Source organism: Thermobia domestica, chromosome 1, assembly GCF_964235325.1.
Source record: "Thermobia domestica chromosome 1, izTheDome1.hap1.1, whole genome shotgun sequence".
Lineage (NCBI taxonomy): Eukaryota > Metazoa > Arthropoda > Insecta > Zygentoma > Lepismatidae > Thermobia > Thermobia domestica.
Window position 1 is genome coordinate 196,567,621 of NC_137454.1, and position 26,022 is coordinate 196,593,642.

Genomic DNA, 26,022 nt, shown 5'->3' on the forward strand with positions numbered 1-26,022 from the left:
TCTTCTTTTGCTGATGGTCATACCTGCTGTAGAAATACCCGTTCAGCTTGTACTGATGTAGCGGATATAATCAGATACTTCATATCAGATAATCAGGCAGGTATAATGCGAGCTTGACTACTGGGAAACGATGTTCGTTCCTCTGACACTAATCAAGAGAATCATCAGAGAGACGAATGTTAGGGTTCGACAAATACACCTGTACTTCATTGGCCATTACCTTGGTCGTGGTCGTGGAGTGCTCTGGCCCAAGGAGAAAGTCAATTACAGATGTAGCGTCTAAATATTCTGTATTTTCGATGTCACCAAGGTCTGCTGGCTGCCATGTGTCCCTGAAAACTGGCAAAATCCTCATTTGTTACCTGGCGCATTTCTTCAGACAGAAAATACAAACCCTTGTACCTAGGATCCAGCAAAAAACAAAGAGCAGAAGTGACTTCACTGACCGCATCTTTATGGTCAAGGTCTAATCTCTCACTGAGGCATGTGCTATTGATTCTTTCATGGTTTAATTGGTAGCAAGTTTCAATCTTTGTACATCAAGTGCCTGGATGCAATGCTGTGAGCAATGTTGAGTACGTGTCGCTCACTGGAAACAATAGTAGTTGCTACTTTTAGGGGTTTGGCCGGAACCGGCTTTCGGCTCTGAACGGATCCGGTTCCGGAACCAGGTTTTCGGATTCAGATCTAGAACCTGTTCCTAAGATTTGGTTTCAGACCGGGTTTTCGGATCCAGGTTTGATACCGGTTTTTAAAATCGGATCTCCAAGAACCATTTTCTCACGGAACCGGAACTTTGTGGCCATCCCTACTTACTGCATCGCTCCAACTACAGTAAGATTATAGTCTGTACAACTCTTCGGCAAGCTCTACAGGTGTGCCTTGAACAAGCATCTTCCCCTGAAAGACGAAAGCATTTAATCGACAACAGTGTTTAGGCCAACCTTGTGCTTGCTAAACGTTTAGTTTGTAAGCTGAAATGTTTCACGTAAACCAGCAAATTTGTCTGTAGCTCTTCTTTCAGCCCTTGTACTTTTATCACTAAATCTGAGAACACTTAGAAGTGAAGTGAATCGATTTCGACTCATACTTCCTATATATGACGACCTACCGTCTTCTTTTGACCATAAATCATGATAGTTCAAATTGTCGTCTTTATTTACACCCATTAAAATCAAAACTTCAATCAAAGCCTGCGTTTCAGTCTCATTGGTTTGAGCAACATTTCTTCTTTGCACCTCTTTATTAGTGTATTTTATAGTTAGTGACAAAATGACTTTCGTAAAAAAATTTAGAAAACGATTCTGTTATACTGCGTACCTTTCCTGTTGGTCGGAAGCAGGAGCGTCATTTCAGATTTTGCTTGGGGGGGGCAAGACCCCTTGATTTAAGTAAAATTTCTCGTTTTTCACTGATTTACCCTTATTCTTTTGATAAAGTCTATATAAATCTCAAACTTAGGGGGGGCAATTGCCCCTCCCTGCCCCCCCTAAATGACGCCCCTGGTCGGAAGCCTGATTTTTCCCGAGCGCTCTGTGAGTTGGACGTGGAGCTTCTTTAGTATACACTCGGCTACTTTTAGCAATACATGTCATGCCCGATGAAGGGAAACTTCTCCCTTCATCGTCACTATAGCCATCATTATTATTCGTTTCTTCGAATTCTTGATCATAATTACCAATGTCTACATTCCTTACTTACATTCCTACATCCCTACATTCCAACATTCCTTCCTTCACTTAGAATTTCATTTACGCTAGATACAGATTCATGTGTTCATTGCCAGTTCACGCTCTGTGTCATTATTGTAACAAAATATGCCTCATTACCTTTCAAAAGAAATTAAAAATTAGAGATGTCTCCTTCTCTCACACTTTCGACTGAAGAATAACGATTCTCAGCTGTTTATTACAAATATATGGTACTAGATATTCGGACAAAATCTCCCGGACATAATCCCCCTAAAGTTTTTCGTTCAGATAGGACAAAATCCCTCCTACCAGAAAATTGTAATAGGACATTATACCCCCTGACAGTCAAAATTAGCGGGGCGGATTGTTTCTTTTATTTTAAATACATAATTCTTGTTGTCGGATATATTGAACGAGGGAATGTGAAAGATGTTTGGGAACAATAAAAAATATTTGTAGAAACAGTTATATACCATCGATATTAAAGTCAATGAAAAGCATATTCCAGCAGTGAGCGACTCGTAGACTGTACAAGCACCGGTTGCAATGTTGCAATATCAAAGGTATGTAGGCACGCGCAAGTGTTCCCCTCTCCCAGCATTCTTGAGTCTTATCCAAAAAAAATATTCAGGAAATATGAAGAGGGAAGTCTTTTAAGCTCTATTTGTATGTTATTGATTACATAAATTCTCTAATATTGATTTAATATATAAGCTATTTCCTTTTTTTTTTCAAACAACCACTATCAGTGTACGTTTGTACACTATTTATATACAAAACCTCCACACTCATGTTATTGAACACGAGATAAATTGAATATATAGTATGTGTGTAAGCCATGAATGATGGCGTTAATTCGAAAAGAGGAAAGAAAAGCAAGAAAATTGCATGCACGCAGTTAAACAAAATTATTTAATTATATAAACTATGCATTATTTTAGAATACAAGGTCTTTCTTCCATCTTTTGGGCTTCAAATTTTTCTATGACTTTATTGAAATCTGAAATGCTGCTCGCCAAGTTTCTCCGAATAGAAAGCATCGCTACCGCAAATATTTTCCGCTTTATTTTCTTTAGGGTCCAGAAACACCTCTCTTTTCCGACAATATGCATTTTGTTAGCATTTCTTTGTATAAATATACGGTACAAAAAGTCCATTTTCAGAAACCACGTATTTTTGTCTGTAAAGAAGAATGAAATCTAAGATGTTTTCCTTCAAAAATGAAAAAGTTTAACATTCCAGCAAATTTAGCCAAAGAAGACAGACGAGTATTGGAAGTGAACGATTTGATATTAATTTATGCTCTCCGCCGGAAATCAAACAGAATCATGTTCACGAAACACACAGAGCTATTAATTAGTCCAGTAGTAAAACATTTTCTTCTTCGAGACTAGATCGACCCACCCAGAATAGGATTTTTTTTTTTAAATAAATCTTATCCCAAGAATTTTCACCTTTGTATTATAAATGTTAAATAAAATCTATTGACTTTGAACAACCGCCTGGATCCGTCCCTGCTACCACCAGACTTATATTTGTTCTTTGCGAGTTTATGTTTTGTGAATAACTTCTTTCTTCCAAGCGTCTGTATCTCCCTTACCCTATCAATTAAGTCAAGCGCTGCTTAACGGAGGAATTCGTAACTATTGCAGAAGCTGACCAGTTGTGGAAGAAAGGCAACCGCAAGAGAGCAATACGGGAAGATAGGAGCGATGCAAGAATAAATCCACTTCCCCATGTTAAGAGATAGGAGCTCGCTGCCATATGCTCAACGTTACTGCTTCCAGTGGCAACGTTCGCTGCCACTGGAAATGTAAATCTCTCTCTTCCTTTCCGTTTTTTAATTGACTTTTTTCAGAAATGCATCAATACTGTTTTGCGCTCAAGAGCAGAGGTTTATTTTTTACAGATACATTACTTTAACCCTTTCACTGTGGAACGCGACGGAAAAAAATTTCCCTAACCTGCGAATGTCGATTATAGTTGACGTGTTAAAATTTGTCTGTATCTTGGTTTTGTCGATTGTAGTCGCCAAAGGTTTTCTGTGTGATTTCTATTGTTTATCGAAAACAATAGAACACAAACAAAAAGGAACGGTACAACTTTGGCGACTACTCTCGACAAAGCCAAGATACGGACAAACAAATTTTAACACGTCGACTATAGTCGACATTCGTATGTTAAGGAAATTTGGTTCTGTCGACAAAAGTCGACTTCCTCTGTGAAAGGGTTAATACTTAAAAATAGTTTTAATATTAAAAAATATCCTGTTGCACAACCATGCAACATATAGTACCGGCCGCCGCTGTATTCCAGTATTATACGCTCTTTTGCGGAAAAAGAATCAGGAGACATATCGCGAATTATTTAGTGAACTTTTGAATCACTGTTCTCGGCAAGGCCTGGAGTTATCTTCTTCGTTAGTTGTTATGGACTTTGAAATTGCTGCAATGAACACTATTGCCGAATTGTTTAGTGAAAACGTAAGAATTCATGGGTGCTTTTTTCATTTACGACAATCTACTTGACGCAAAGTGCAAGAATTAGGATTGGTGCACCATTATAAGAATGATCTGGAGTTTAGGTTGTTTGTCGCGAAAGTCGATGCCCTTGCGTTTCTGCCAGAGGATAATGTTGGGATTTGAATGTAAATCTGTAGAATTTGCTTGTAAGAAAATGTAAATATGAACGTTCAGATTCTGACCTCTGTTTACAGGATTAATGGTGATTTATTGTGAAAAAAAATAATAATTATGTATATATTTTGATGTGATTAATGAGTAGAGTGGACTAATGGTGAAATAAAAGTAATACCTGAGTATTTATTTGACAGGCTCTGAAAATTAATTTAGTCTGTTTCAAAAATGGTCATGTATTTTTAAAAGCTCCAAGATTTCTGGTATATCAGGATGCCTGACATTTCTCATCTAAAAGAAAGTTAGTTCTGTCTTCGACTTTTAAGGTAAGCGAAATAACGTAATTGAATTTTATATTTTTGATTGTCATTTGCTTATATAATAAATTATGTAAAACCATTTCTTGCAATTAGTGTATTTGCGCTATGCTCAGGTTATGTCCAAGTAAGATTTATGGTTAATCTAGTAAATGTAAGGGGAATTATGTTAAGTCAAGGGGGATTATGTCCGGGGGAGATTATGTCCAGGGGGATTTTGTCCTAGATTCATGGTACTAAACGTAGTGTGGAGGCGTGGTTTCGAAGCTGCGATTACCAGGACCGCCATTGGTGAATATTTTATATCAACTATGCCCGCAACAACGACCAGTGTCAGAATTTTAAATTTAACTTCATATAACTTCTAGTACATTATGGTGACAGGTTGCACCAAGGGTGCGTACTTTATGGTTATATTGATTCTACCTCAGATCTTGGTTACACAGCAGAGAATGAGCTCAAAACCTGTAGGTTACCAGTAGACGTTCATTAAAGTTTTCAGGGAAGAAAGGGAAGCTTTAGTTAAAGCCTCTTTAAAGAAATTCAAAATAGACTTCCTATACATCATTTAGAAAATGTCTCTTCAGTGTGAATAAGGATATGAAACCGGTGAAACAGTCCTCTACTGATTGACTTCAGCTTTCACTCTGAAATTTCAAGATAATATCGAGAAAATTGAAAATCAGTGGCGAATATAAATTTCATGAAATAAGTCTTCAATTGAATTTTTGCAAGAAGTAAATCGCCACACAGATGCTGGAGAGAATCTATTTTCAGAATTAGTTTTCTTTCTTTTTTTTTAATGCTAATGCAAATACATTTGAATGCAGAAATGAAGCGTGTATTCTATCAGTTGAGTAAAGTCAAAAACAGGCTCAGGAACAGGTTGAAAACGAAAATACTTTCTTCAATTTTAATGGTGAAATTTGGGTTGTGCCGCGTGTATGAGAGTCATTCTCTACACGGAATTTTAGTCACAGGTTAGCAACTATGTTCTTGAAACAAATGCAGTTCAATACAAACAACCGATACAAAAGAAGCTTGGACTGAACTTGAAAAAGCAGGTAATGATATTTATCTCTGTGAGTGCAGTTTTGCTTTAAATTTATGTTGTTATAGGATTCGAATTTATTTATCTTTGTCTCAGCGTGAGAGTTTTTTTTTTCTAGCCATTTCTGGCCATTTTTTCTCGTTGAGTGTTGGCAACACTAATTTTGAGCGAGAAGATGATAAGGGTGTTCGACAGTGTCCGTTAATGCGAATGCCTCGTGTTTGGTGGTGGTCTATGAGGAAGAGAGTTGAGTGGGATTTCCTTTACACCTTCACTACACTTACACTTTATTTTACATTTACACGTACATGCATTCCCTTCTTTTCTATACTCTATCTTTTTCTCATTTTACACTTCCAACTTTTCTCTAACATTTTGCCCGGTTCAACTTGGCTTTCAGCCCTCTTTCACTGTCTGAATATCTTTCCCGATTTTGACCTTTTTCCCAATTGTATCCTGTATTTTATTCAATTTCGCTTCTGAATCACAAATCCTCCGTGTGAGGTACACATAAGACAGTTTTGCAATATTAGCACAAATAACTTTAATGCTGGTACATTTACCTGCCTGACCTATAATGGTCTCAAGACAAATTTTGAAGACAAGGAGATAGGAAATTCCAATTCGCGGCAATTCTGAGATTTGTGGAAAGGTGGTGTGGATGAAGTGGATTACAACGCTTTACTTTTGCAATTTACTGATGTCACGCGTTTCACCATTTGATCTTATATTTTCTCTTTTTGCCACATGAGATGTAGTGAACTGGAGTATCACCACAAATGCCAAAGACGTATGATTGTAGTGATTCCGTATCGTACAGCGCAGGTTGCCCAAAATGGGACTGTTATCTTCCATACCTTACTTTTCAAATTTACTCATCTTATCTAGTAGGCCCCTACTTTTGCCTTTAAGTGATTTCGTAACACATTTATTATGTATTGCGCATGTGCAAATAATTTGGTACTGATTAATAAGATGCATGCAAATTGATGTCTCATGAGAACTATTAATAATGCAAAAACACGCAGGAACATGTCTTACACTATAGTACGTTAGGGAAGAGCAGAGTACAGTAGGTTAGGTAAGATTAGTATAATAGCAAGGTGACCAGACGTCCCGTTTTAGCCGGGACAGTCCCTTATTTTCAACCGTTCTCCCGTTTTTTTCTGATTCTCAAACGGGACGCCTAAATGTCCCGTTTTTAAGCAAACGTGACCCAGGTGCCCGTAATTATTATTCAAAATATGAATGGTCAATGCTAATTCTACACTCTTCCGTACCAACACTCATTGGGAAGGTTCAGCCGTGCCTAGAACTTCTGAATACTCAAGTGAGAATTGAGTGTTCTGTGGTTCAAGTGGGAATTCTGAGTTTTGAAGTAGTTAAAAGTATTTTTGGGTAGTACTAAGTTAGAAACGCTGTGTTATTATTCTTACTTGTGTAGTTTGTAAATTGAAAACACTGCTGAGTCCCAAAATGCAATGTGGAAGCCACCACCCCCTCCCGTCGTCGATTCGTATGCGTCCCGTTTTTGAAAGTAAAAGTTCTGGTCACCTTGATAATAGGTTAGGTTATGCTAACAGATGACGCAGGGGCAGAGTACTCCATGAAATTTAAGAGCTCCTCCGTGGCTAAGCGGTTAGCGTACGCGCCTTTCGATTCCCGGCGGGAGCTCATGTGGTTCGAATTCCACGCTAATCAGTAGGTCCACGTCTCATGTAGCCTCGCTGCTGAAAGGGACGCTAAACTGAAATTCAACTCCATGAAATTTAAATTTAAAATGTCTTTCATTTTTCGTGATTCATGCTCTATCCTTATAATCGTAAAATACGGGTTTCCAATATCGTGCAAATGTACTTCACAAGTGGAAATCAGTACATTACGTTATATTGTCCTCTTTGATGTGCACTTATTCATTTTAAACCACGTATAGCGCTTATAATGACTTTACACTAGCAACACTATACTTGTGAATATAAAATACGGATTTCCTATTTTCTTAAGAAATGCTCCGACAGTGGAAATGATACCGTCATTTCCCATAACTATGGTCCAGATTTTGCATATATTTGGTCATATCTTTTCTAATATTTGCCGCAGAAGTGCATAATTTTGGCTTTGGGTAGTCTATACCTTCCGCTAATAAAATAATTTACTGCCGTTAAACTAAGCACTCTACGTTCACATTTATGAAAGAAAATATGGTGGTACATAGTTATGTTCTGAGTTGCCCAACAATGGTCCATGAATAGATTGTGGTGTGGAAGGCAATGTTGGGAGTCAATTTACATGAAAATGAAAATCTACAGAATAGAAAATTTATTAAAAAGAAAATAAAAGTATTAAAGTACAAAGTTTTTAATAAAACGGCAGTGTAAATTATCAAATAGTACCATTTATAATATCAGTGATATTTTAACATTAACACTACGGTAGTACACTAAAGAAAGCAGCAGTACCATTGCAGGTTAAAACTAATTCAACTCAAAGTACTGTGCCATACCCCTGTCAAGTTCTTTCACTTTGAAAAGTCCTCGGGAAGAGGAAATTTGCTGAGGTGGAATAATGTTAATGATTATATCACTTAGTGGATAATATAACCTATCTTCTTGTTGTGACCATATCCAGTACCAGCCAGCTTTTTCCATACAAGAAACAACAGCCCCTGTCTCCCTTGTTTCCTTTACAATGCCTGACCATAGCCTACTGTCATACGACACAATAACATACACACCCTCTTGCAAGTCAACGCCATTGCAACTGGAGTTTTCATGGCTAAAGATGTTGGTAGAGAAATCGTCTTCGTCTTGATGTAACATAGAGATATTTGTATCTGTATCTGAATCTGAAGGAGTTAAACGTGAGAGTTCCGCCTCCTCATATTCACTGTCTGAAGATTGAAATTCTTTTGAAACTCGTCTGCGCTTCACTTTCATCTTACTTTTAGAAAGCTTCCGTTTTGGTGCTTGAGATCCACTTGTGGAAGGCTGTTCTGTTGCAACATTTCCCAAACCTTGAAACTCATCTATTGAAATGCTTCTACCAGGTTCAACATGTAGTTTTCTCTTCCGGGTAGTACCGGTACATTTTGAACGCTAACGCATTGGTATCATCATTATTAGCACTGGTACTGGTGTCGTTTCCATAACGCATTTTCTCTAAATGTTGTAAGAAAACGGTTGATACAAGAGAGGAAGTTTTGTTCCTTTCAGGATCAGATGATGGCAATCTATCTAACACTTCGTTCCTGTTCAGTGGATATATTCCAGTTTTGCGAAACCCAGACTGTAGGTTAACTGCTCCTCGATCATGAAGCATTTCCATCAGCTTACGCAAGAGGTTCGGAAAATAGTTTTCGGAAGGGTTCCTTGTTTCCGTTCTTCACCAGTAAAATAAGCAGTCAATTGCTTCTTGGCATTTAATAATTTAGTAATTTTCAATAAAACTGATAGACCGGAACCCATGGCCACTGCCTATAGTCAATGAAATTGACCTAGGGTTCAACTAAGAAATAAAGGTGCAAACCAAATGGGATACATCTATGGTCCACATTGTAATAACACGCTACCACATTCCAGACTAGAATTCCCAACTATGGTCCACGAAAATTGTGGTACATTGTTGGGATTCAAGTTGAAGACTTTTGTTTACTAGCCTACTACACAGAAACAATATAATTTCCTTCAGTAGTTTATATCTAGTTTTACTGTAGACATAAGACTGTTCTTAAAATAACTTTCATGCGTATCATACTTATCAATTTTATCCACCGAAGCTTACTTTCCACACTTTTGTGAACGAAGCAGTTATTGTTATTTTCATCACATCACGTCTCCCGCGCAAATAAAACCCGCGCGTTCAAACCAACTATGTTACCCTATTGCACCATCTATTGGATGTTCTTTCCGATGCCTAGCTTAACTCCCGGCAGGAAACCGTACTAGCTATTGCTAATGACGTCATGAGAGTTGTCTTGGACCATAGTTGGATGCCTGGACTATATTTATGGGAAATGACGGTATCATAGACATCCCCTTGTGTATGCACTCACTCATTTTAACTGTAAGATAACCGTTTTTATGACGGACTAGCAGAGTATAGTTAATGATATATGTTAAATTAGGGGTTCTGATCTAGTTTAAGCTTATGACATTTTGCAAAATTTACATGTAAAATTCAATATTCGTTTTTTTTTTTAAAAAAAAAACACCTGGGCCTTTTTTTTTAATATTTCAATGTCTTTGGGGTGAAAGTGTTAAAATGTGATGTACATTTCAAGATTATCATTGTCACAACTTGCAACAATTACGTTGGTATGCCGCCACAATCTTTGCAGCAAGATTAGTGTGTCGTGCTTGTACCCTGAAAATTTAAACTCTAAAGACGGACAATGGTACCCCGAAGTATGTGTGGTACAGGCAGATGAACGAAAAATGTAGATCGAATCACCCCAGGAGCATCAGTAACGTTCACCAAACATATTAATTTAAAACAAAGATATAATTCAAGTTTTTCAAAATAAATGTTTCGAAATGTCATACTATATAAATATTTTGCAATGTAAAATGAATGGTTTTATTGTTGAAGTTCACTTCCGATATTTTGTGCGTTCAACTACAGGAATTTCCTATGTACTTGTTGCAAGCACTCGCGTCGTTAGCTTTCTAATCTGGGGGGGGCGGATGAATCAAAATTAAAATCCTCTTTCCGACAAAAGATATTTATACAAAGTTGTTTCAATTTCTTTAATTGTATTTGACTAAAATCTGTGGTGACGCGTTCCCCGACCCCCTCAAGCTAACGACGCCCCTGTTGCAAGACGGTTCTTTCCGAAAAAGTAAATTTGTATAAAGTAAATGTTTTAAAATGTCTTAAATATCTTCCAGCGTAAAGTAAATAGTTTAATTGTTGAAGTATTCACTTCAGATGCTTTGTGCGTTCAATTGCGGGAATTTCCCGAGCACTTCTTTCGCGTTTTTTTTTCTTTCTTTCTTTCTTTCTTTCTTCGAAAAGGCAGCTTTCTTTACTGTACATTGAAACTCACTAGTACAAAAGTGTGAATTCAGCAGTGGAAATGGTAAGCGTTAGGTAGTTTTCGGAACTCATTGAGGTTCTTAAATTTGACAAGAATGTTTACGCTGTTGCTGATTCTACGGAATGGTTATTTGAAAAGTGGCAACAAATAATTGAACTGCGTGGTAGCTTCCAGTTTCGCCAATTCACGTACCAGTAATTGCAAAATATCTATATTGATGATGATGAAGGTTACATCGAATCACACTTCATAACTAATTTCTGCTTTTCATAAAGTATAGTATGACCTTATGGCTTAGTAGTCTAGTTTTTATAGATCAAAGTCACTGACAGTTGTTCTGTTGGTGATTAAATGAACACAAATTCCACTATATGTCATGTAAAATGTTCTTCGTTTCCTCCCGTAGACGGTTCCTGATATCGTAATAATTTCCATACACTTTTTTTTTCTTCTGTTGTGTGTTTGCAGTGGCAAATTCTAGCTCGTAATGGTTTAGTTTCGTTTCTGATGTGCTGCTTAATTTGCTTCTGTTTGTAGAAATTAGGTTACGTGGTTAACCTTGGCTGTTCGTAACCCTCGTCATTTAGGCAATTATGCATTTTCTAATAGTCTAAGATTATATTCGTTCTGGGTATTATAATATATTTTATGGAGTTAGTAAAGCTTCTTTGTTGCGTTCTACAGGAATTTGGGGGCAAAATTGTGTTTCGTTATTATTTTAAATCTTTCTGAAAACTCGTTACCGTTTTACGCGTCTTCCGGTGTTGTATTTCATCTTGCAAAGTTTAACTTAATATATTGCTTCTACATCAACCACTCCCTTATTTTTTCGGATTGTTTTTACTTTTTATTATTACAAACTTCGCGATAGTAACTGCACCACTCTCATATTTTCTTACGTAACAAGCTTCAGATCCTGTTGTATTAGGTCATATTTCGGCCTTTGGAATAAATATCAGAATACTACGAAGCATATTACCAATTTCTTCCTTCCAAGAATGTTCTTTTAATTGCTGAGAATCTTCTATCATACGTTTTCTTGTTCTGTGTCTTCAGACAATAAAAAGTGTAATCTACCTCGATTTTATATGCCATATATGTTTTGCGTATACATTTCCCGTTGACCTCAATGCGTAAACTGGCTTATTTTTAAACTTTTCCAATTAATTTTGTGGGTTATTTTGCTTCATGATCCACAGTTTACACACAACTAAGATACGTACTATTCGGCGAGTATAATTTATTTATTTTTATTTGCTGGTGCTAATCCGCTCGTATTTAGAAAATATTTGCTTTCATTAAATTTTAATTTGTGTCAATTTCATAAGTAAACACCCTTTTATGGATTCCGAGCTACTTTTTTCTTTTTGGGTGTCCACTAAAAAATTGATGTATGAAAACTCAAACTAAAACCACACATTAATTACAAGACAAGAAAAAAAAAGTGGGATGCGAGCCCATGTACGCAAATCATGTTTCTAAAGTGTAAACAATATATAAAGGTTTGATATACCTTTACTAAGAACTTTATATACGGTATTTTTTTGATATTTCTGGTCGTTTCACATTGATTAGCATAAAATATCCAGGTTTAAATACAGAAACTGTTAAAACGAATTTTCCATGCAAAGACTCTTGTATACAAAAGGTTATTTAAAATTTTATTGTCCAGAATTGCTAATGCAGTGTAACTATATAAACCTGTCAATGTTTTATTACGAAACAAAATTCAGTCAAAATATAATTTTACATAAGTGCAAAAATGTATTCGTAACGATCGAGTCATGTGTTTCATCTAATACTGGACTAACTAAACCTGTTATTTTCTTTGCATGTGGATCAACTGCCTGTAGAAGAAGAATTTTATCAGTATTTTATATGATTATGATGTTAATTAAAGGTTGATATTAATGTCTTACCTGTGTCACACAATAGAGGATCAATTCATAGCAAAGTTAGTGTGGGTAGGCAGATTTTTTCATTATTATTTATTTATTTATGAGAAGTTGTAGATGTCTTTTGCATTGTAAACCAAAGTGATCTTGAATTCAAAAAGGGTAAATTTTGGTATTCCTCTGAGTTTGAGGAATACCCAAAACTGAGTCTCAAACTTTCTTAGGCACATACTGATGTTGATAATGAGAACAATATCTCATTGCATTCTTGGATCCCATAAAAATATTTTTATTAATTTTTTTTAATAATTCCAGTAATAAAAACAGTATAATTAGAATAAAATAGGATAATTTTCATTCTTTGAATATATATGAAAGATATCTTACACTTTATAGTTATGACATGTACAGTAGTAAATTGTGAATTTCCAGTCCAAATTTCGTTTTGCGAGTCCACTCATAGCGAAGGCTCTGTTAGCAGATTTTTGAACAAATTGATTCTACAGATATTAGATGGGTTAATTATTTTGGCTTAGAATTAATTTGTTACCAGATGTTCTGGGATGTATTTGGGTCGTACGCTATTGCTTTATTATCGTTGTTTTGAGAAATAATGATTGAGAAGTTGGTTTTTTTTTTTTTTTTTTTTTTTTTTACTTCTATTTGTCACTCTTGTTATTTAGAATTCAATTCATACGTTCTTATTTTTCAGATTTGGTTATTGATTACTCTTACTTCGAGTGCTCAAGACTAAGTAAACAAACAAATAAAAAGTGAATGTTCGCAACTTGACTCTTTGATAATTCCTAACGTAATGCAAACTCACTTGATCCAATATAAGAATAAAGAGTTGAAAATGAGTTTGAATAATGTTGGTAAAACTGTTTCTGCATTATCGTCAAGTGACTCATTGAAAATTGAAGGTCTGAAAACTAATATTGAGGAGAAACGTGAAATAAAGGATTCCATAAAGTCAAAAAATTTGCTTTTAAATGACTGGACTTATGATTGGAAGTTATATTCAAGAGCTATTTGTGTGATTGAACGTTTATCAGAAATAGATTCAAATGTTCGATATGGAGAAATATGGAAAGCAAAGTTCCCTATTGAAAAAGCATCAAAATTTGCGATTAGTAGTTGTAAATCTACACTTGCGAATATAAGACAAATTGAAGGAAGTAAGGACAAAGTTTCCGATTTCAGGTTAGCAGTCTTATGTTGTTAGTATTGCTTTTTTAAACGGAATGTGTTGATTTCTATTATCCCCTATTATATTTTCATTATCAGCATGCGCTATAACGTTGTTATTATTCAGCTTTCGTCCCTGGTTGCTATCTTTGATTTTCTCCATAGCGTACTGTAGAACAGAGTTGGATAATAATGGCGACAACGCATCTCTTTGCTTCAGGCCATTCTCGACTTGAAATTTCGTAGACAAAAAAATTCGAAGCTCGTAAACAAAATATTTCATTCTCGAACTTTGAGATTCATTTAAACACGTGTTAATTAATTTAACTAAAAGTGTTTTCATACACATTTGCACTCTTCAAAGACAAACCGTGTAACTCGATCTGTATCATTGCGCATACGAGTATTCGGCGATTGGTGCAAGAAAAATAGTTCGTCTCTTTTCTGCAAAATTTCTGCTTCCGCACGTGCATGTAATATTTCACTGTTGGAACGGTGAACATTTTCTTTCCACCTAAACACACAACACTACCTTCACATTAGGAAAAATAACCGATACTAGTTCTGCTCTCTTTCAAAGGCGACTGAGCAGTTTTTTTTTTTTTTAATTCTGTTATACTATAATTACAGATAAAATTACATGTACACTCTAGGTCAATATTATCAACTTAAGACTAGTGATGGGCTGTAAGTAACAGCAAGTATATTTACTCATGAAAAACCTAATTTGAAAATCTATTACTTAAGACATGTAATAAATGCACAAATACAGATTACACATATAATTTCTTTGTTTCTTGAAGTTATGTTTCTCGATGTGCTTTCTCAAATCCTATAACATTTGAATTTACAAATAGTAACTAAAGTCATACAAGAAATAATTTGTGTATATTTTATTCTATAAAAATATGGAAATTGACAACTTACAGTTTTAATTCATTTCGAGTAAACACACCATTAATGTGGGAATTATCACTGTCACTTGCTGAATTGTGGTTTAGTGATATAAGTAATCTCTCATTTCGTCTGTCAAAGTATCGACCTACCACATTCTCTTTTCTTCCTTCTCAATTACGTGATGGACTGCGGCTGCTTAGTCAGATTCGGTAAAATGAGACACAGCTGTTTCAAAAGGACCTTTGACCTCGTCCAACTTAAATGATGTATTGTTCATAGCCACATAACGCTTTATTTGACTCCACATTATTTTTATTGCATTCAGGTTGCAGCGATAACGGGGGGGGGGGGGGTAACCGTAGCACTGTACGACTAAATCTTGCTGCCATTTCGTCAATAACATTTGTTATATATATATGCTGTATAGATTTCACTTGTTCCAGTAACTCTAGATGCGTCATATCAGAAATGACTTCCACACCTTTATTTTGTAACCACTTAAGTGGTTCAAGCTTCTTCCATGTGGTGTTGCGATCTTTTTCACTTAGAACACAATGGTACGGTGCATTATCAAGACCAATTACAGCATGCGGTTCTAATTTTGGTAACACAGGTTCAAACCATGTATGAAACGTATCGCCATTCATTTCTTTATGGTAATCAGATGCTGACCTTGACACAAACGCAAGCTGAACCTCTACGACAAACCCTGTCACTACCAATATCTATGACAACCAATCTCTTTCCCTTCCCGGAAGGCTGTTTTAATCCAATTGACAGTCCATTCAAGAAAGCCTGCTTCCTGGATTCTTTGATGGTTTTGTATTGCCAAACCTTGGACACGGTATGTCGTGCGTTACCCACAACTTATCTAAATCATATTTTTCTACTTTCCTGTCGAAATGATACGTTTTATCTTAGATATTTTCTTCTCATTCTACAATATCGTCTCAGTCCATGAAAGCCGTCTCACGATTTCGTTTAACAAGGACAAAACCAATGTCCTTCGGCAAAGTGTATCAGCACTGAAATTCGGTTGCTGCACGTCAGTGTTAATATCCTGAAGGACCTTCTTCAAAGTCCATACATAATTTTTGAAAAAATAATTATCCACTTTTTTCCTAATCGCATGTAATTCAAAAGAACGTATTTGTCCCCTCGGGCAATATTATGAGTTTTAACATGTAAACGAACATTATCACTGACGCTTTCCTTTTATAATATTGAAGGCTTTTTTTTTTTTTTTTTTTTTTAAGATACGTCATTCACATTCGAAACCAAGTGTACTATTTCTTTCACAAGTTTGTCTGGATACCACTCAGAAAAACTACTAAATGCATGCGACGCTATTAACTTTTCCCCTGCATTTAAGTGTTTACTTGCCTATGTTTTCTTATAACAAGTTTGAGACAGTGTTAACCTGCCTGCTAGCGTAGCCATCTTCAATATAGCGCGCGGTCTGGGTATTTGTCACTGGTTACTTGTCCTTTTTTTTTTGTTCTAAATTAAATATTTTTGTTTAAGATGTCAATCTCCACATTTAGAGATGTGCTTTTAATTAAATTAAAATGTTCTTAGTGTGTTTTAAAAATACAATAATTGCTACCTAGGTAGGACAAGTGCAATTTTGGAATATTTTCTTAACGAAGAATAATGGTCATTCGGCTCGCTGTAAGTGTTCCCCATTTCTGTATATTTCTTTTTTTTTTTTTTTTTTTTCCAAGATTCGTAATCAGACTGTTTATTCAGCTTCAGAGAACTAAGCTGCAATGTTCCTTATGCCACCCAAAAGATAAACCGAGCACTCCTGTTACATTTCTATTTGGTACATTAAGTTCGTTTTACTTCAAATAATTGGATGGCCTTTCATTAGATATAAACAGTTTTATTATTTTAATGACAAGTAAGAAAAAGATAAAAGCTATTTCACCAATTTGAAGTAACGTAACGTCTGATATTAATTCTGTATGTTATAATTCTCACATCGATTAAAAAAAAAAAAAGAACTATCAGGTTACGTAAACAGTTGAGAATCGCAAGATTGATTGTCCAGTCTCAGGATTATGAAAATGTCTGAAAAAATCTTCAAGGGATTATTTAATAAGAAATTTGCAAGACAAATAAATACGAAGGATAATATTAATCATAGTAATGAATAATGAGGCTTCCTTTGTTGAAGTTGTATTCAAACTGGGGATTAATGAATCAATTTTTAACTCTACACATGCCATTAAATGTATGTTATTACTCTTAAAAAAGTAAAGACAATAAATATTACAAGCATAGCAATTACAATATTAATGGCTTTCAATTGCAATTGAAACGCGATTCCTATAGCTTTCTTAACTCCACACGAAGACAAATAACCAATACATACTCACGCAATGGCAAATATTATATGGGTGTATTTTTTCTATGAACCAGTAAATAAGACAAAACCCTTATATTTCCAAATGAAACTATATACTTTAAGTGCTCACTTCAAGAAAAGTTGGGAGCAACTTCCCCCTCTTCCCCCCTAATCGCCGCTCCTGGTCGTCACCATCTGGCCCAATGCCTCACATAAAAATATCTATACACCTAAGAAAGATAATGTTCTGTTTTTGGTAAACTAGTAACTAAGTTTTGCATTAAGAGCTCTTGCAACCTGGCCACACTATAATTGGGGACCTGTAATTTGAACAGTTACAACTAGTGCAACATGCATTGTAGCAAGAGGAGTCAGTGTAGGATAATCGCAATGGTTCACGACAATGGAAGATCACGTATGGGAACGACATGGGATAACATTTAGTAGTTTGAATGGGGATACTATGTATCCACCATTTGCCGCGGGTATAAGTTGTTCAGATTACTACCTATTTTGTTTCCTGGGCAACCACCCCCTAATTTATTTACCGTAGCTGAGTGAATTAAAAATGAGTGCTGGATACTGAGTGATATTACTAGGAGAATCTTAGTTAATACCTTGTATTCTCTCTTTCAATGCAGATTTTTTGAACAGAATCTGAATGTGAAATGTGATAATTGATTTTTGTAAAATGTATTTCTAACTTCTTTCAAATAGAAAAAAAAAAAAAAAATACAAGAAATAATTAAATGAGTCTTTTTTTCATATTACAGCGGTTGCAGCAAGACTAGTACCAAGTTAGGGAAACAAATTACGACGAAATATTATCTGCGTACATAAGTATGCTATCTGCACTCGTGAATTAGTAGTACCACATTCAAAGCGTATACACTATATTCGTTATCCACACTTAAATATAAATATCCGGGATGATAAGCTCGAACATTAAAGGTAAAATGTAACAAAACTGAATGTTCACGAAGAAAATGTATAAAATTGGTTTCAAAAAAAGGAAAGTAAAGTCAAGTAAATAACATTTCAGTTCACTTCAAAGAAAACAGAAAGATAATTTTACTTATAAATTAATGGGCTAAAATAAAAACAAAGATAGCAAAGATATTCAACATTATTTGAAAGTATCAGCATACATGTTTTGTTATTTCACGTAATAGTAATATTAACATTTAATGTGGTGGGGTGGTCGAATTCTCTCTTAATATATCAAGGATAGTTTTCATAATATATGCTAAGAATTTGTTAATCCATTTTTAATTCGATTTTAGTTTTCCGTTCCGTTGTTGGTTACACCAAGCCAATGTATATTGCATTTGCTTGATATCAATTAATATTAATGAGTGCAACACCTAGAATATTCTCAAGCCCTCTTCGAAAGTACCTTCTTACTCTATAATAGTATTAGTTCTTTGATCTTTTGTACATAATCTTACCATTTACAGCGTTAATCAAAACATGAAGATAAAAGTAACGGTACAGTAAAGTAACTTCAAGTTATATTTTATATGAGAAAGTCTTTAATTTGACATTAACTATTGGTTTCTTCTTTTCCATCTCCCACAGAGCTAGAAGTAAAGTTGAGGGGTTAAGTAATGCAGTCCAACACTCTCCATTGATTAGCATCTACAAAAATCAGACTGTTAATATATCAAAATGCATGCAGCGAAATCCTTGCGACCAATTTGGTCTATCATCACAAACTAAAAAAGTGCACTTTGCGTGCTATCGTTGTGGTAAAATTTTCACTCAAAGGGAAGAATGTGTACTTCACATAAAAACACATTCTACTTTTGAAGAAATAATGGAATGTGGAGAATGTGGACGTCAGTTTAAAAAGAATTATGCCTTTAGTTTTCATTTATTTTCACATTGCACTGCAAAGATATTTCCTTGTGCACATTGTAAGAAGTTGTTTGGTAGCAGATTCCGACTTATTGTTCACATTAGGAGTCACACAGGAGAAGTTCCGTATGCATGTGCTCTTTGTAATAAATTATTTTCTCTTAGATGCAATCTTCTGAGGCACATGAAAACTGTTCATTCCACTGCGGAAAAGCGTTTTTCGTGCTCAGAATGTCACACAAAATTCCACAATTCGTGTGATCTTCGAAGGCATATCTTGACACATTTAGATGAGACGCCTTTCTCGTGCTCAGAATGTGGGAAAATGTTTAAATTCAACTACAATCTTGTGAGACATATGAGATCTCATTCGGTTATGAAGATAGAACCTTTCGAATGTCATGAATGTTCGAAGCGATTTGATATCAAGTCTTCTCTTGTACAACATATGAAAAGTCATTCTAGTGAAAAACCATATTGGTGCGTAACATGTAATGCACGTTTCTCATTAAAAGGTAATCTGAAACATCACATTTACCGCCTACATTCAGATAAAAAACCCTTTCATTGCGCCGAGTGTGGGCAATATTTTCGGTACAAACATGAGCTTGGTAAACATTTAAGAAATTCACATTTCCCAGAAAAAAACAGAGATTTTCCGTGTATTAAGTGCGAAAAGAGATTTTCGTGTAAGTCATACCTTGTATGTCACTTGCAACGGCATTCCGATGAAAGAAGGTTTTATACTTGTGACGAATGTGGAAAGCAAATTTCTTCTAGAAGTCATCTAACTCGTCATATGGCTACTCATTTACCGTTGAGTAATAGGCCTACATTTAATTGCGACGTTTGTGAGAGGAAATTCGTTGGTAAAGATTATTTAGTTCAGCATATAAGGAGACATTTCAAAGTCGCAGAGACCTTCACTTGTAATATTTGTCAAAAGGAGTTATTGTATAAAAATACGTACAAGAACCACATGGAAGTTGTTCACGAGGGAAGAAAGCCATTTCAGTGTTTAATTTGTAAATGTAAGTTTTCATTCAAGACTAATCTCAGAGCGCATGTAAAACAGAAACATGGATTGATCTGAATTTATGTGAAATAATGTACTATAGAAAAGATATGATTTGTTAACCATATCTGGGAAATATGTAACTCTCGAACTTTCTAGGTGTAGATTAAAAAGTAGTTTAAAAATATGAAGAGACTCGAAGCTTGCTGGAGAAATAGCTGTCATTGTCATAGTGCTTGGAATGTGATATCTCTGTAACAACTATGTGTCTACTTTGTTTGCCTCTTACATTTAGTTAGCAGTGGTAATATTTCTTCTTCTGGTATCTAAAAATTGACTAGTGGCATATGACTCACACTGTGCACGCAGGAACAAATTTTACACATGCTTTTTGACAATCTTTGTCAAAGAAAAAAAACGAAATATTTCTAAAGAAAAAATAATTATTTTATCCCCAAGCAATTTTTATTCAGTACACTACACAAGTGTGATACTCACATTAACGCTAAATGCCGCGTGACCTACTGGTGGGTCATCGTAGTTCATTTCCAGGGTTCCTTGTGACCCACCTTTTATGGTTATAGAATTTGTGCCAAACTGTAAAGCAATCTGCTGAGATTGGTTTCTGAATTAGAAGAGTATCTAATTTTAAATATGTATTTCCTAGAAATGTACAAGGGCTGGATTCATGTAATATTCATGTTGGCCTCGCGTGCTGCAGCATTCTGGAGGGCACAAAATAAACTATTGTTCAAAATAATTTAAATTGTGTGTTTCTTCTTGTTCATGTTGTCCTCTAGGGAAATCTGCTGATACTTTTTTTTTTATGATAAATGAACTTAAGTTTCAGCTAAGCAATGCTCTGATGCAAAACTGTAATCTCTATTTTGGAGAGAATTATAAGTGGTGTGGTGAATTGTCCTAAAATATATTTTGAAGCTTTTACATAATTAGAATCTTATGTAGTCGATGGGTTTTGTTGGCAGTTATTGTCAAACATGTGAAATATCCGCTATAGCAATTGGAACACATTTCCTCATAATCTTGGACACCTCATTATTCAACAACAATTTTCTCAATCAATAGTAATGCAAGTGGACATGGAAACAATTCTCAACAACAGAATGCCTAAAAATGTCTTTATTTCACAGTCAGTAGTTGGTGTTCACTGCTTAATACGAGACATCTTTGTGAGAAGTTCACCGCTATTACGAAGTTGATTTCCATACAAATGAGCTGTTATATCACATGATCAACAGCAACGTTAGCAGAAATAAATGGAAAAACATTTATCCTATCAACTGCTCTCAAACTTCTTGAAGTACTGTATTATATCTTGCAAATCCACAATCTGTATCAGAAACATTCAAGTTATAGACGACATAATATATGAGCAGTTCAACCCTTTAACATTCTGAGCCTATATCAGAACTACGTGGTATTTCTAAATCAAGGTCTTTATCCGTGTCATCCACTAAAATATTTTTCTCATTATCCTCATGTAATACATTTCGAATTTCCCTCGGTTATTTTGCTGCTCATGCCTTTGTGTTCCTAGTATTCAAAGTTAAGGCTTAAGTAAAATAAACTATAAAAATTGAGAAAAGATGGAATAATGAAAACTATATAATGAGGGTGATCCATCATTCAGTCACATGGCCCATTCATGCAATTTACTGTTATATATGAATAGTCAACTTCAAGAAGATAAATATTTTAACAATAGTATTAACAAAACGTCCTTTCCAATGGTGTAGTAACAAGTACAAGTGGTCCCGAGTTTGACTTCTGGTGGGAAAGTTAAAATCATAACAATACGCTGCCCTGGAATTCGTCTTCTACTGTATGTCGAAATCTCATATCGCCCCGCTTTTGCGTTGATAAAAAGATGCTAAACCAATAGACAAACGAAAGAAATACAGAAAGAGTTAGTCATCTCTTAAGTTCAAAGAAACAAGTTCTTTCTTGAAAATAATACGTACTTAAGGAAATTACTAAATTAATACGTAATTTCAAGTGAAACTCAGAACATTTTCCATATGTACTATTATGGTCAAGTTAAAACTAATTTCAAGTTGAGTTCACTATGTTGTTTGAAACATTGATGTATTTGAAATTGCTATATTTGGTACTAAACATTGATTGAGGTAATGGTGTTCATTTATTAATATTAGCAGTTTATACATTTACAACATACCGATCAAGGTTTTAAAATATGATTGTCACTACGAAGTGTTAAAATAAAAGTAGATGGTTTAAGAAAAGTCACCGTTCATGATAACTATGTGAGTCATTGAATATTCCCCAAATAACTAATTGTATTGATGTATAACCAAAATAGTTTATAATTGTTATTCTTATTGGTCGTTATTGTCCCTTTCAACACCAAGGCTGTATAAGACGGATCTATAACTTAAGATGTAACCCGAATCACTGTAAAACATTCAGAATTTAATGTTCTATCAGAAATTGAAGCCAAAACACCGTGTACTACATGCACGCGCTAACCAAGACTGGATGACTATTAGGTACTTCCATCAAGGTCAAACCGGGACTATTTGTAAATAAAACATTACCTGTACCTACTTAACCTTGAAAAGATTTATGGAAAATAACGTTGCATTCAATATGAATATCCTTTATCAGAAATCAAATTGGTTTGTGTTCGAAGTACACCAGCTATTAAACGTCACGAGTTGGTACTTACCAATATAGGGTACTGTCTAGCAGCAATTCAGTTCCCTTTAAATTTAATTCATTTTCACTTTCAGTAGAATTATGATTAGAAACTGTCAATCATTTTCGACTTTGTTTCGTAGTGTATATTTTCATTTTATTTTGTTGCGTACTGATGTATGCAGTCTAATCGTCTGCATTAATCTTGTAATTGTTTTGCTCTGCTACGTATGTTTGTTTCAAACTGTTGGTCGTTCCTGTTTCTTTGTTTTAATGTCTGTCTGTTCCTTTTTCATTCTTTAATTTCATATCTGAAATTCAGTGACAAGTATTGGTAATGTTTTATAAAACTTAAAATTTATATTTTTAATTCGATTGTAAATGAATTTTACGTCGTGCACAACTTCATCCGCTTGAATCTTAACATGTTCATTTGAGCACCAACGTAAATTTTATAGAAGGAAGAAAAAGTTCTATACTAAAAATCAAATTATATCAACAATTATCATTCTTAATAATCGAGTGAGCAAATTTCATTGTAAGATGTAGGAAAGTGTGTAAACTCGAAACCACATATAAATCGATATACCATAAATTCTGTTCATGTATAAAACTAAATTTTGATATGTTTATTTGTTGTAAAAGTATATTATATAACAACTTGTTAAGCGTCAAATAACCATAAGAATCTATTCATTGTGTTAATATGTCGCTTTATCGTTAAATCAATATATTGTGAACAATTGCGATAACATCTTAAAATATGTATATTTTGTTGAAATGTACAAATTGTGTGTATCTAATATTACTCCAAAAGCGATACCAGAAGCACATATGCTACATGATTTGGAGTTTTAAACTAATGTACGCTTAAGTCGTATACGAATCCTAATCTGTTTGGCGATTCCTCAGATAAAACGAAATATGCAACTAGTGAAGTACTAAGTAAATGGGAAACAGAAAGTGAATACAGTGCTAAAACGTCTTCATGCTAGAAAATATTAATTTACGAATAAAATATTAGTATACTGTATACTAAGTAAATATATTTCTGTATGTTTGATAATATGAAATGATTAATTATCATTGCTTGGACACATTCGTTACGTTTTTTTTTTTTTTTTTTTTTTTTTTTTTTTTTGTAAATTTGGATTTGTACTGTTGTTCTTCAATCCTTACATGCACTTTGTGGAATAGACACAATCGTTAATTTGCTACACCAAATGATGCCTTATGCATGTTTACACTAATGATTTGATAATATTGTCAAAATTCACTTTTATTTTAGTTATCTTGCATTGTATATATCAACAGCTAGTTCTCGATCAACGTGTAATGAGAATAAATCTATATTTTAGTGTACCAACATCTGGTCTCTTTTCTCTTATTCAGTAGTTGTATTTCGGAACAACTTTGGAGTAATCTGCAATGCATACTGAATTTAGCTAACTAATTGAGGAGCACAAGAAGTTTCGATCTGAATCACGATGATCTAACTAGGCACATCATCGTCTCTTACATTTACAACTTCAATCGTCCAACTTCAGTTTAAGGGTGAAGAGATCAATCGAACACTTCATATTCTACTGACGATCATATAAGCAGCGAAAGAGGAGGGGTCAGAATTTGGACAACAGACTCGACAACAAATATTACATCAGTTTTGAATATTATCCTTCTCGACGAAACTATGAAATTTACTTCTTTTAAGTTCAATTACCATTTGAAGTTTCACTATGATATGGAAGCCAGTAAAACACATGACCACCAAGGTCATCTGCAACATATACATGTGATGTATTTTGAGCAGTACTTCTAGCTTGAAACTCAGTTTTAATTATGATTGATTTAAATTTGTTTTGTTCTTACCATATCAAAATAGTTTCTGTTCCTACTCACTTGATTCAATGTTGTACTAAATATGTATTTGAAGGTGTCACCGCTCATCTCCTAGTGGGAGTCTCCTTGAGATTGAAATAAGAGACTATTATGAGAATGCTATGTATAAGAGCATTAAATGTTTAAGAATTCGGAGATAGACTTGTATGTATTAAAGAGAATTGTTTTTACACCCAAGTTTCATTTAATTAAGGAACCTGAACTGTCCTTTACTGTGGCCCAACACTTGGTAAAAATAAATCCTTCAATACAAAATACCTTTTCAACGATTATGTCCTGCTTCTTATGGGAAATTCAAACCTAATACTACTAAGATTTGAAACGAACTTATTTTCAGGATAAGCAAATCCAAGCCCATATGTGCATGAATTTTGGATGACGATAAAGTTTAATCAACAAAATAAAAATCTAAGCACTTGCGTGAATAACGTTTTTCGCAAAATCATCATTACTTTAACAGATTTGACGGGGTATTTAAGCACGTATTTGGCATTTCTATTATCTACTCGTTGATTACTCTATCATGCTTTTGTGTAAAGTCGTACATATGTTTTATAACTTTTTCATTGTATTTATTTCTTAATTTATTAATCATTTAGCTTAATTTAAAATTTTATCATTGCGCGTAGTGCTAATCTGCTTATGTTTTGCTACAACACATGGAAATACATTATTTTAAATGTATTAATAAAACGGAACAAAGCAACAAGTGCATTAATAACGCGTGTGTAAGGGTTTCAGGAATGGAACATCCCTTCATAAGACGCATTTCAGTTGCTTTATTTATTTATGGTAAATATTTCGAAAGCTGTAGTGAACAACATAATTTATTCTACTTGCCTAACTTAAAAGCGGACGTGTCTATAAAGTTGGCTTCGTACTACGAAGAACACATCCTGAGCCATTATCACAAGCTTGTTTACACTCAATACTTCTTTCGTTTCATTAACCATACTTGACTCGAGCTACTAAGTTGGTGTCATTTATGAATAGTTACAATTTTGTACGTGTTTGTATAGTAAAAATAATATTGCTGGGAGTTCATGGTTCCGCAGAGGAATATATGCGTTGGTAGGTCAACAATAAGTTGGCATGCTGTAATTTCACGTGGCCTTTAGATATATATATGAACAGAGAATAATGCGAGTGAAATAGCGAAACATATACATTGCATACGCGATTGTGTTTAGACTTACATGCAAAGCTCTACAGTTCTATTCAGAGAAGCTGAATCTAATTCAACCCATCATCTTAGGTACAATAGCTCGCCCAATATTTCTCAAATCGTTTACTCTTATATAAGAGTGGCAAGTCACTTCCTTATAGAGTATTCTGTGATCGATTAATTTTTACGTCAGTGGGGAAGTAAATACACACATTGCTGTATAGCAACTCAATAAAACGCATGTGCTATTCTGGAAGCTATTAGTTTGTTAACATAGTAGGAGATTTTTAAAATTAATTCGTCACAACTTAACGTTTACTCCATTTAACGATTTAGTTAATTTTTAATTT

General features: G+C 34.6%; 1 protein-coding gene across 18 annotated transcripts; it reads left to right on the top strand.

Annotated features, from left to right (window-relative positions):
* The first annotated feature begins 4,586 nt into the window (after positions 1-4,586).
* LOC145692561 (uncharacterized) lies at positions 4,587-24,694 on the top strand. 18 transcript variants are annotated; one of them, XM_081767899.1, is made up of 4 exons: positions 5,923-5,941; positions 12,584-12,694; positions 13,338-13,828; positions 18,639-24,693. In XM_081767899.1, exons 3-4 carry the CDS (start codon positions 13,440-13,442, stop codon positions 20,008-20,010), a joined length of 1,761 nt encoding a protein of 586 aa, XP_081624025.1. In that variant the 5' UTR covers positions 5,923-5,941; positions 12,584-12,694; positions 13,338-13,439; the 3' UTR covers positions 20,011-24,693. The 18 variants fall into 18 exon arrangements, 17 of the variants coding, with proteins under 17 accessions (XP_081624040.1, XP_081624044.1, XP_081624035.1 ...); XR_014132622.1 differs by lacking the exon at positions 5,923-5,941 and adding an exon at positions 5,953-6,582 and having other exon boundaries at positions 24,001-24,694; XM_081767924.1 differs by lacking the exons at positions 5,923-5,941; positions 18,639-24,693 and adding exons at positions 5,953-6,582; positions 17,834-18,631.
* Positions 24,695-26,022: the final 1,328 nt, after the last annotated feature.

Coding starts and splice junctions, on each gene's coding strand:
- LOC145692561 (XM_081767914.1), top strand. CDS start 13,440: ATGCAAACTCACTTGATCCAATATAAGAATAAAGAGTTGAAAATGAGT. Junction 13,829..18,638: donor GACAAAGTTTCCGATTTCAG/GTTAGCAGTCTT, acceptor CATCTCCCACAG/AGCTAGAAGTAAAGTTGAGG.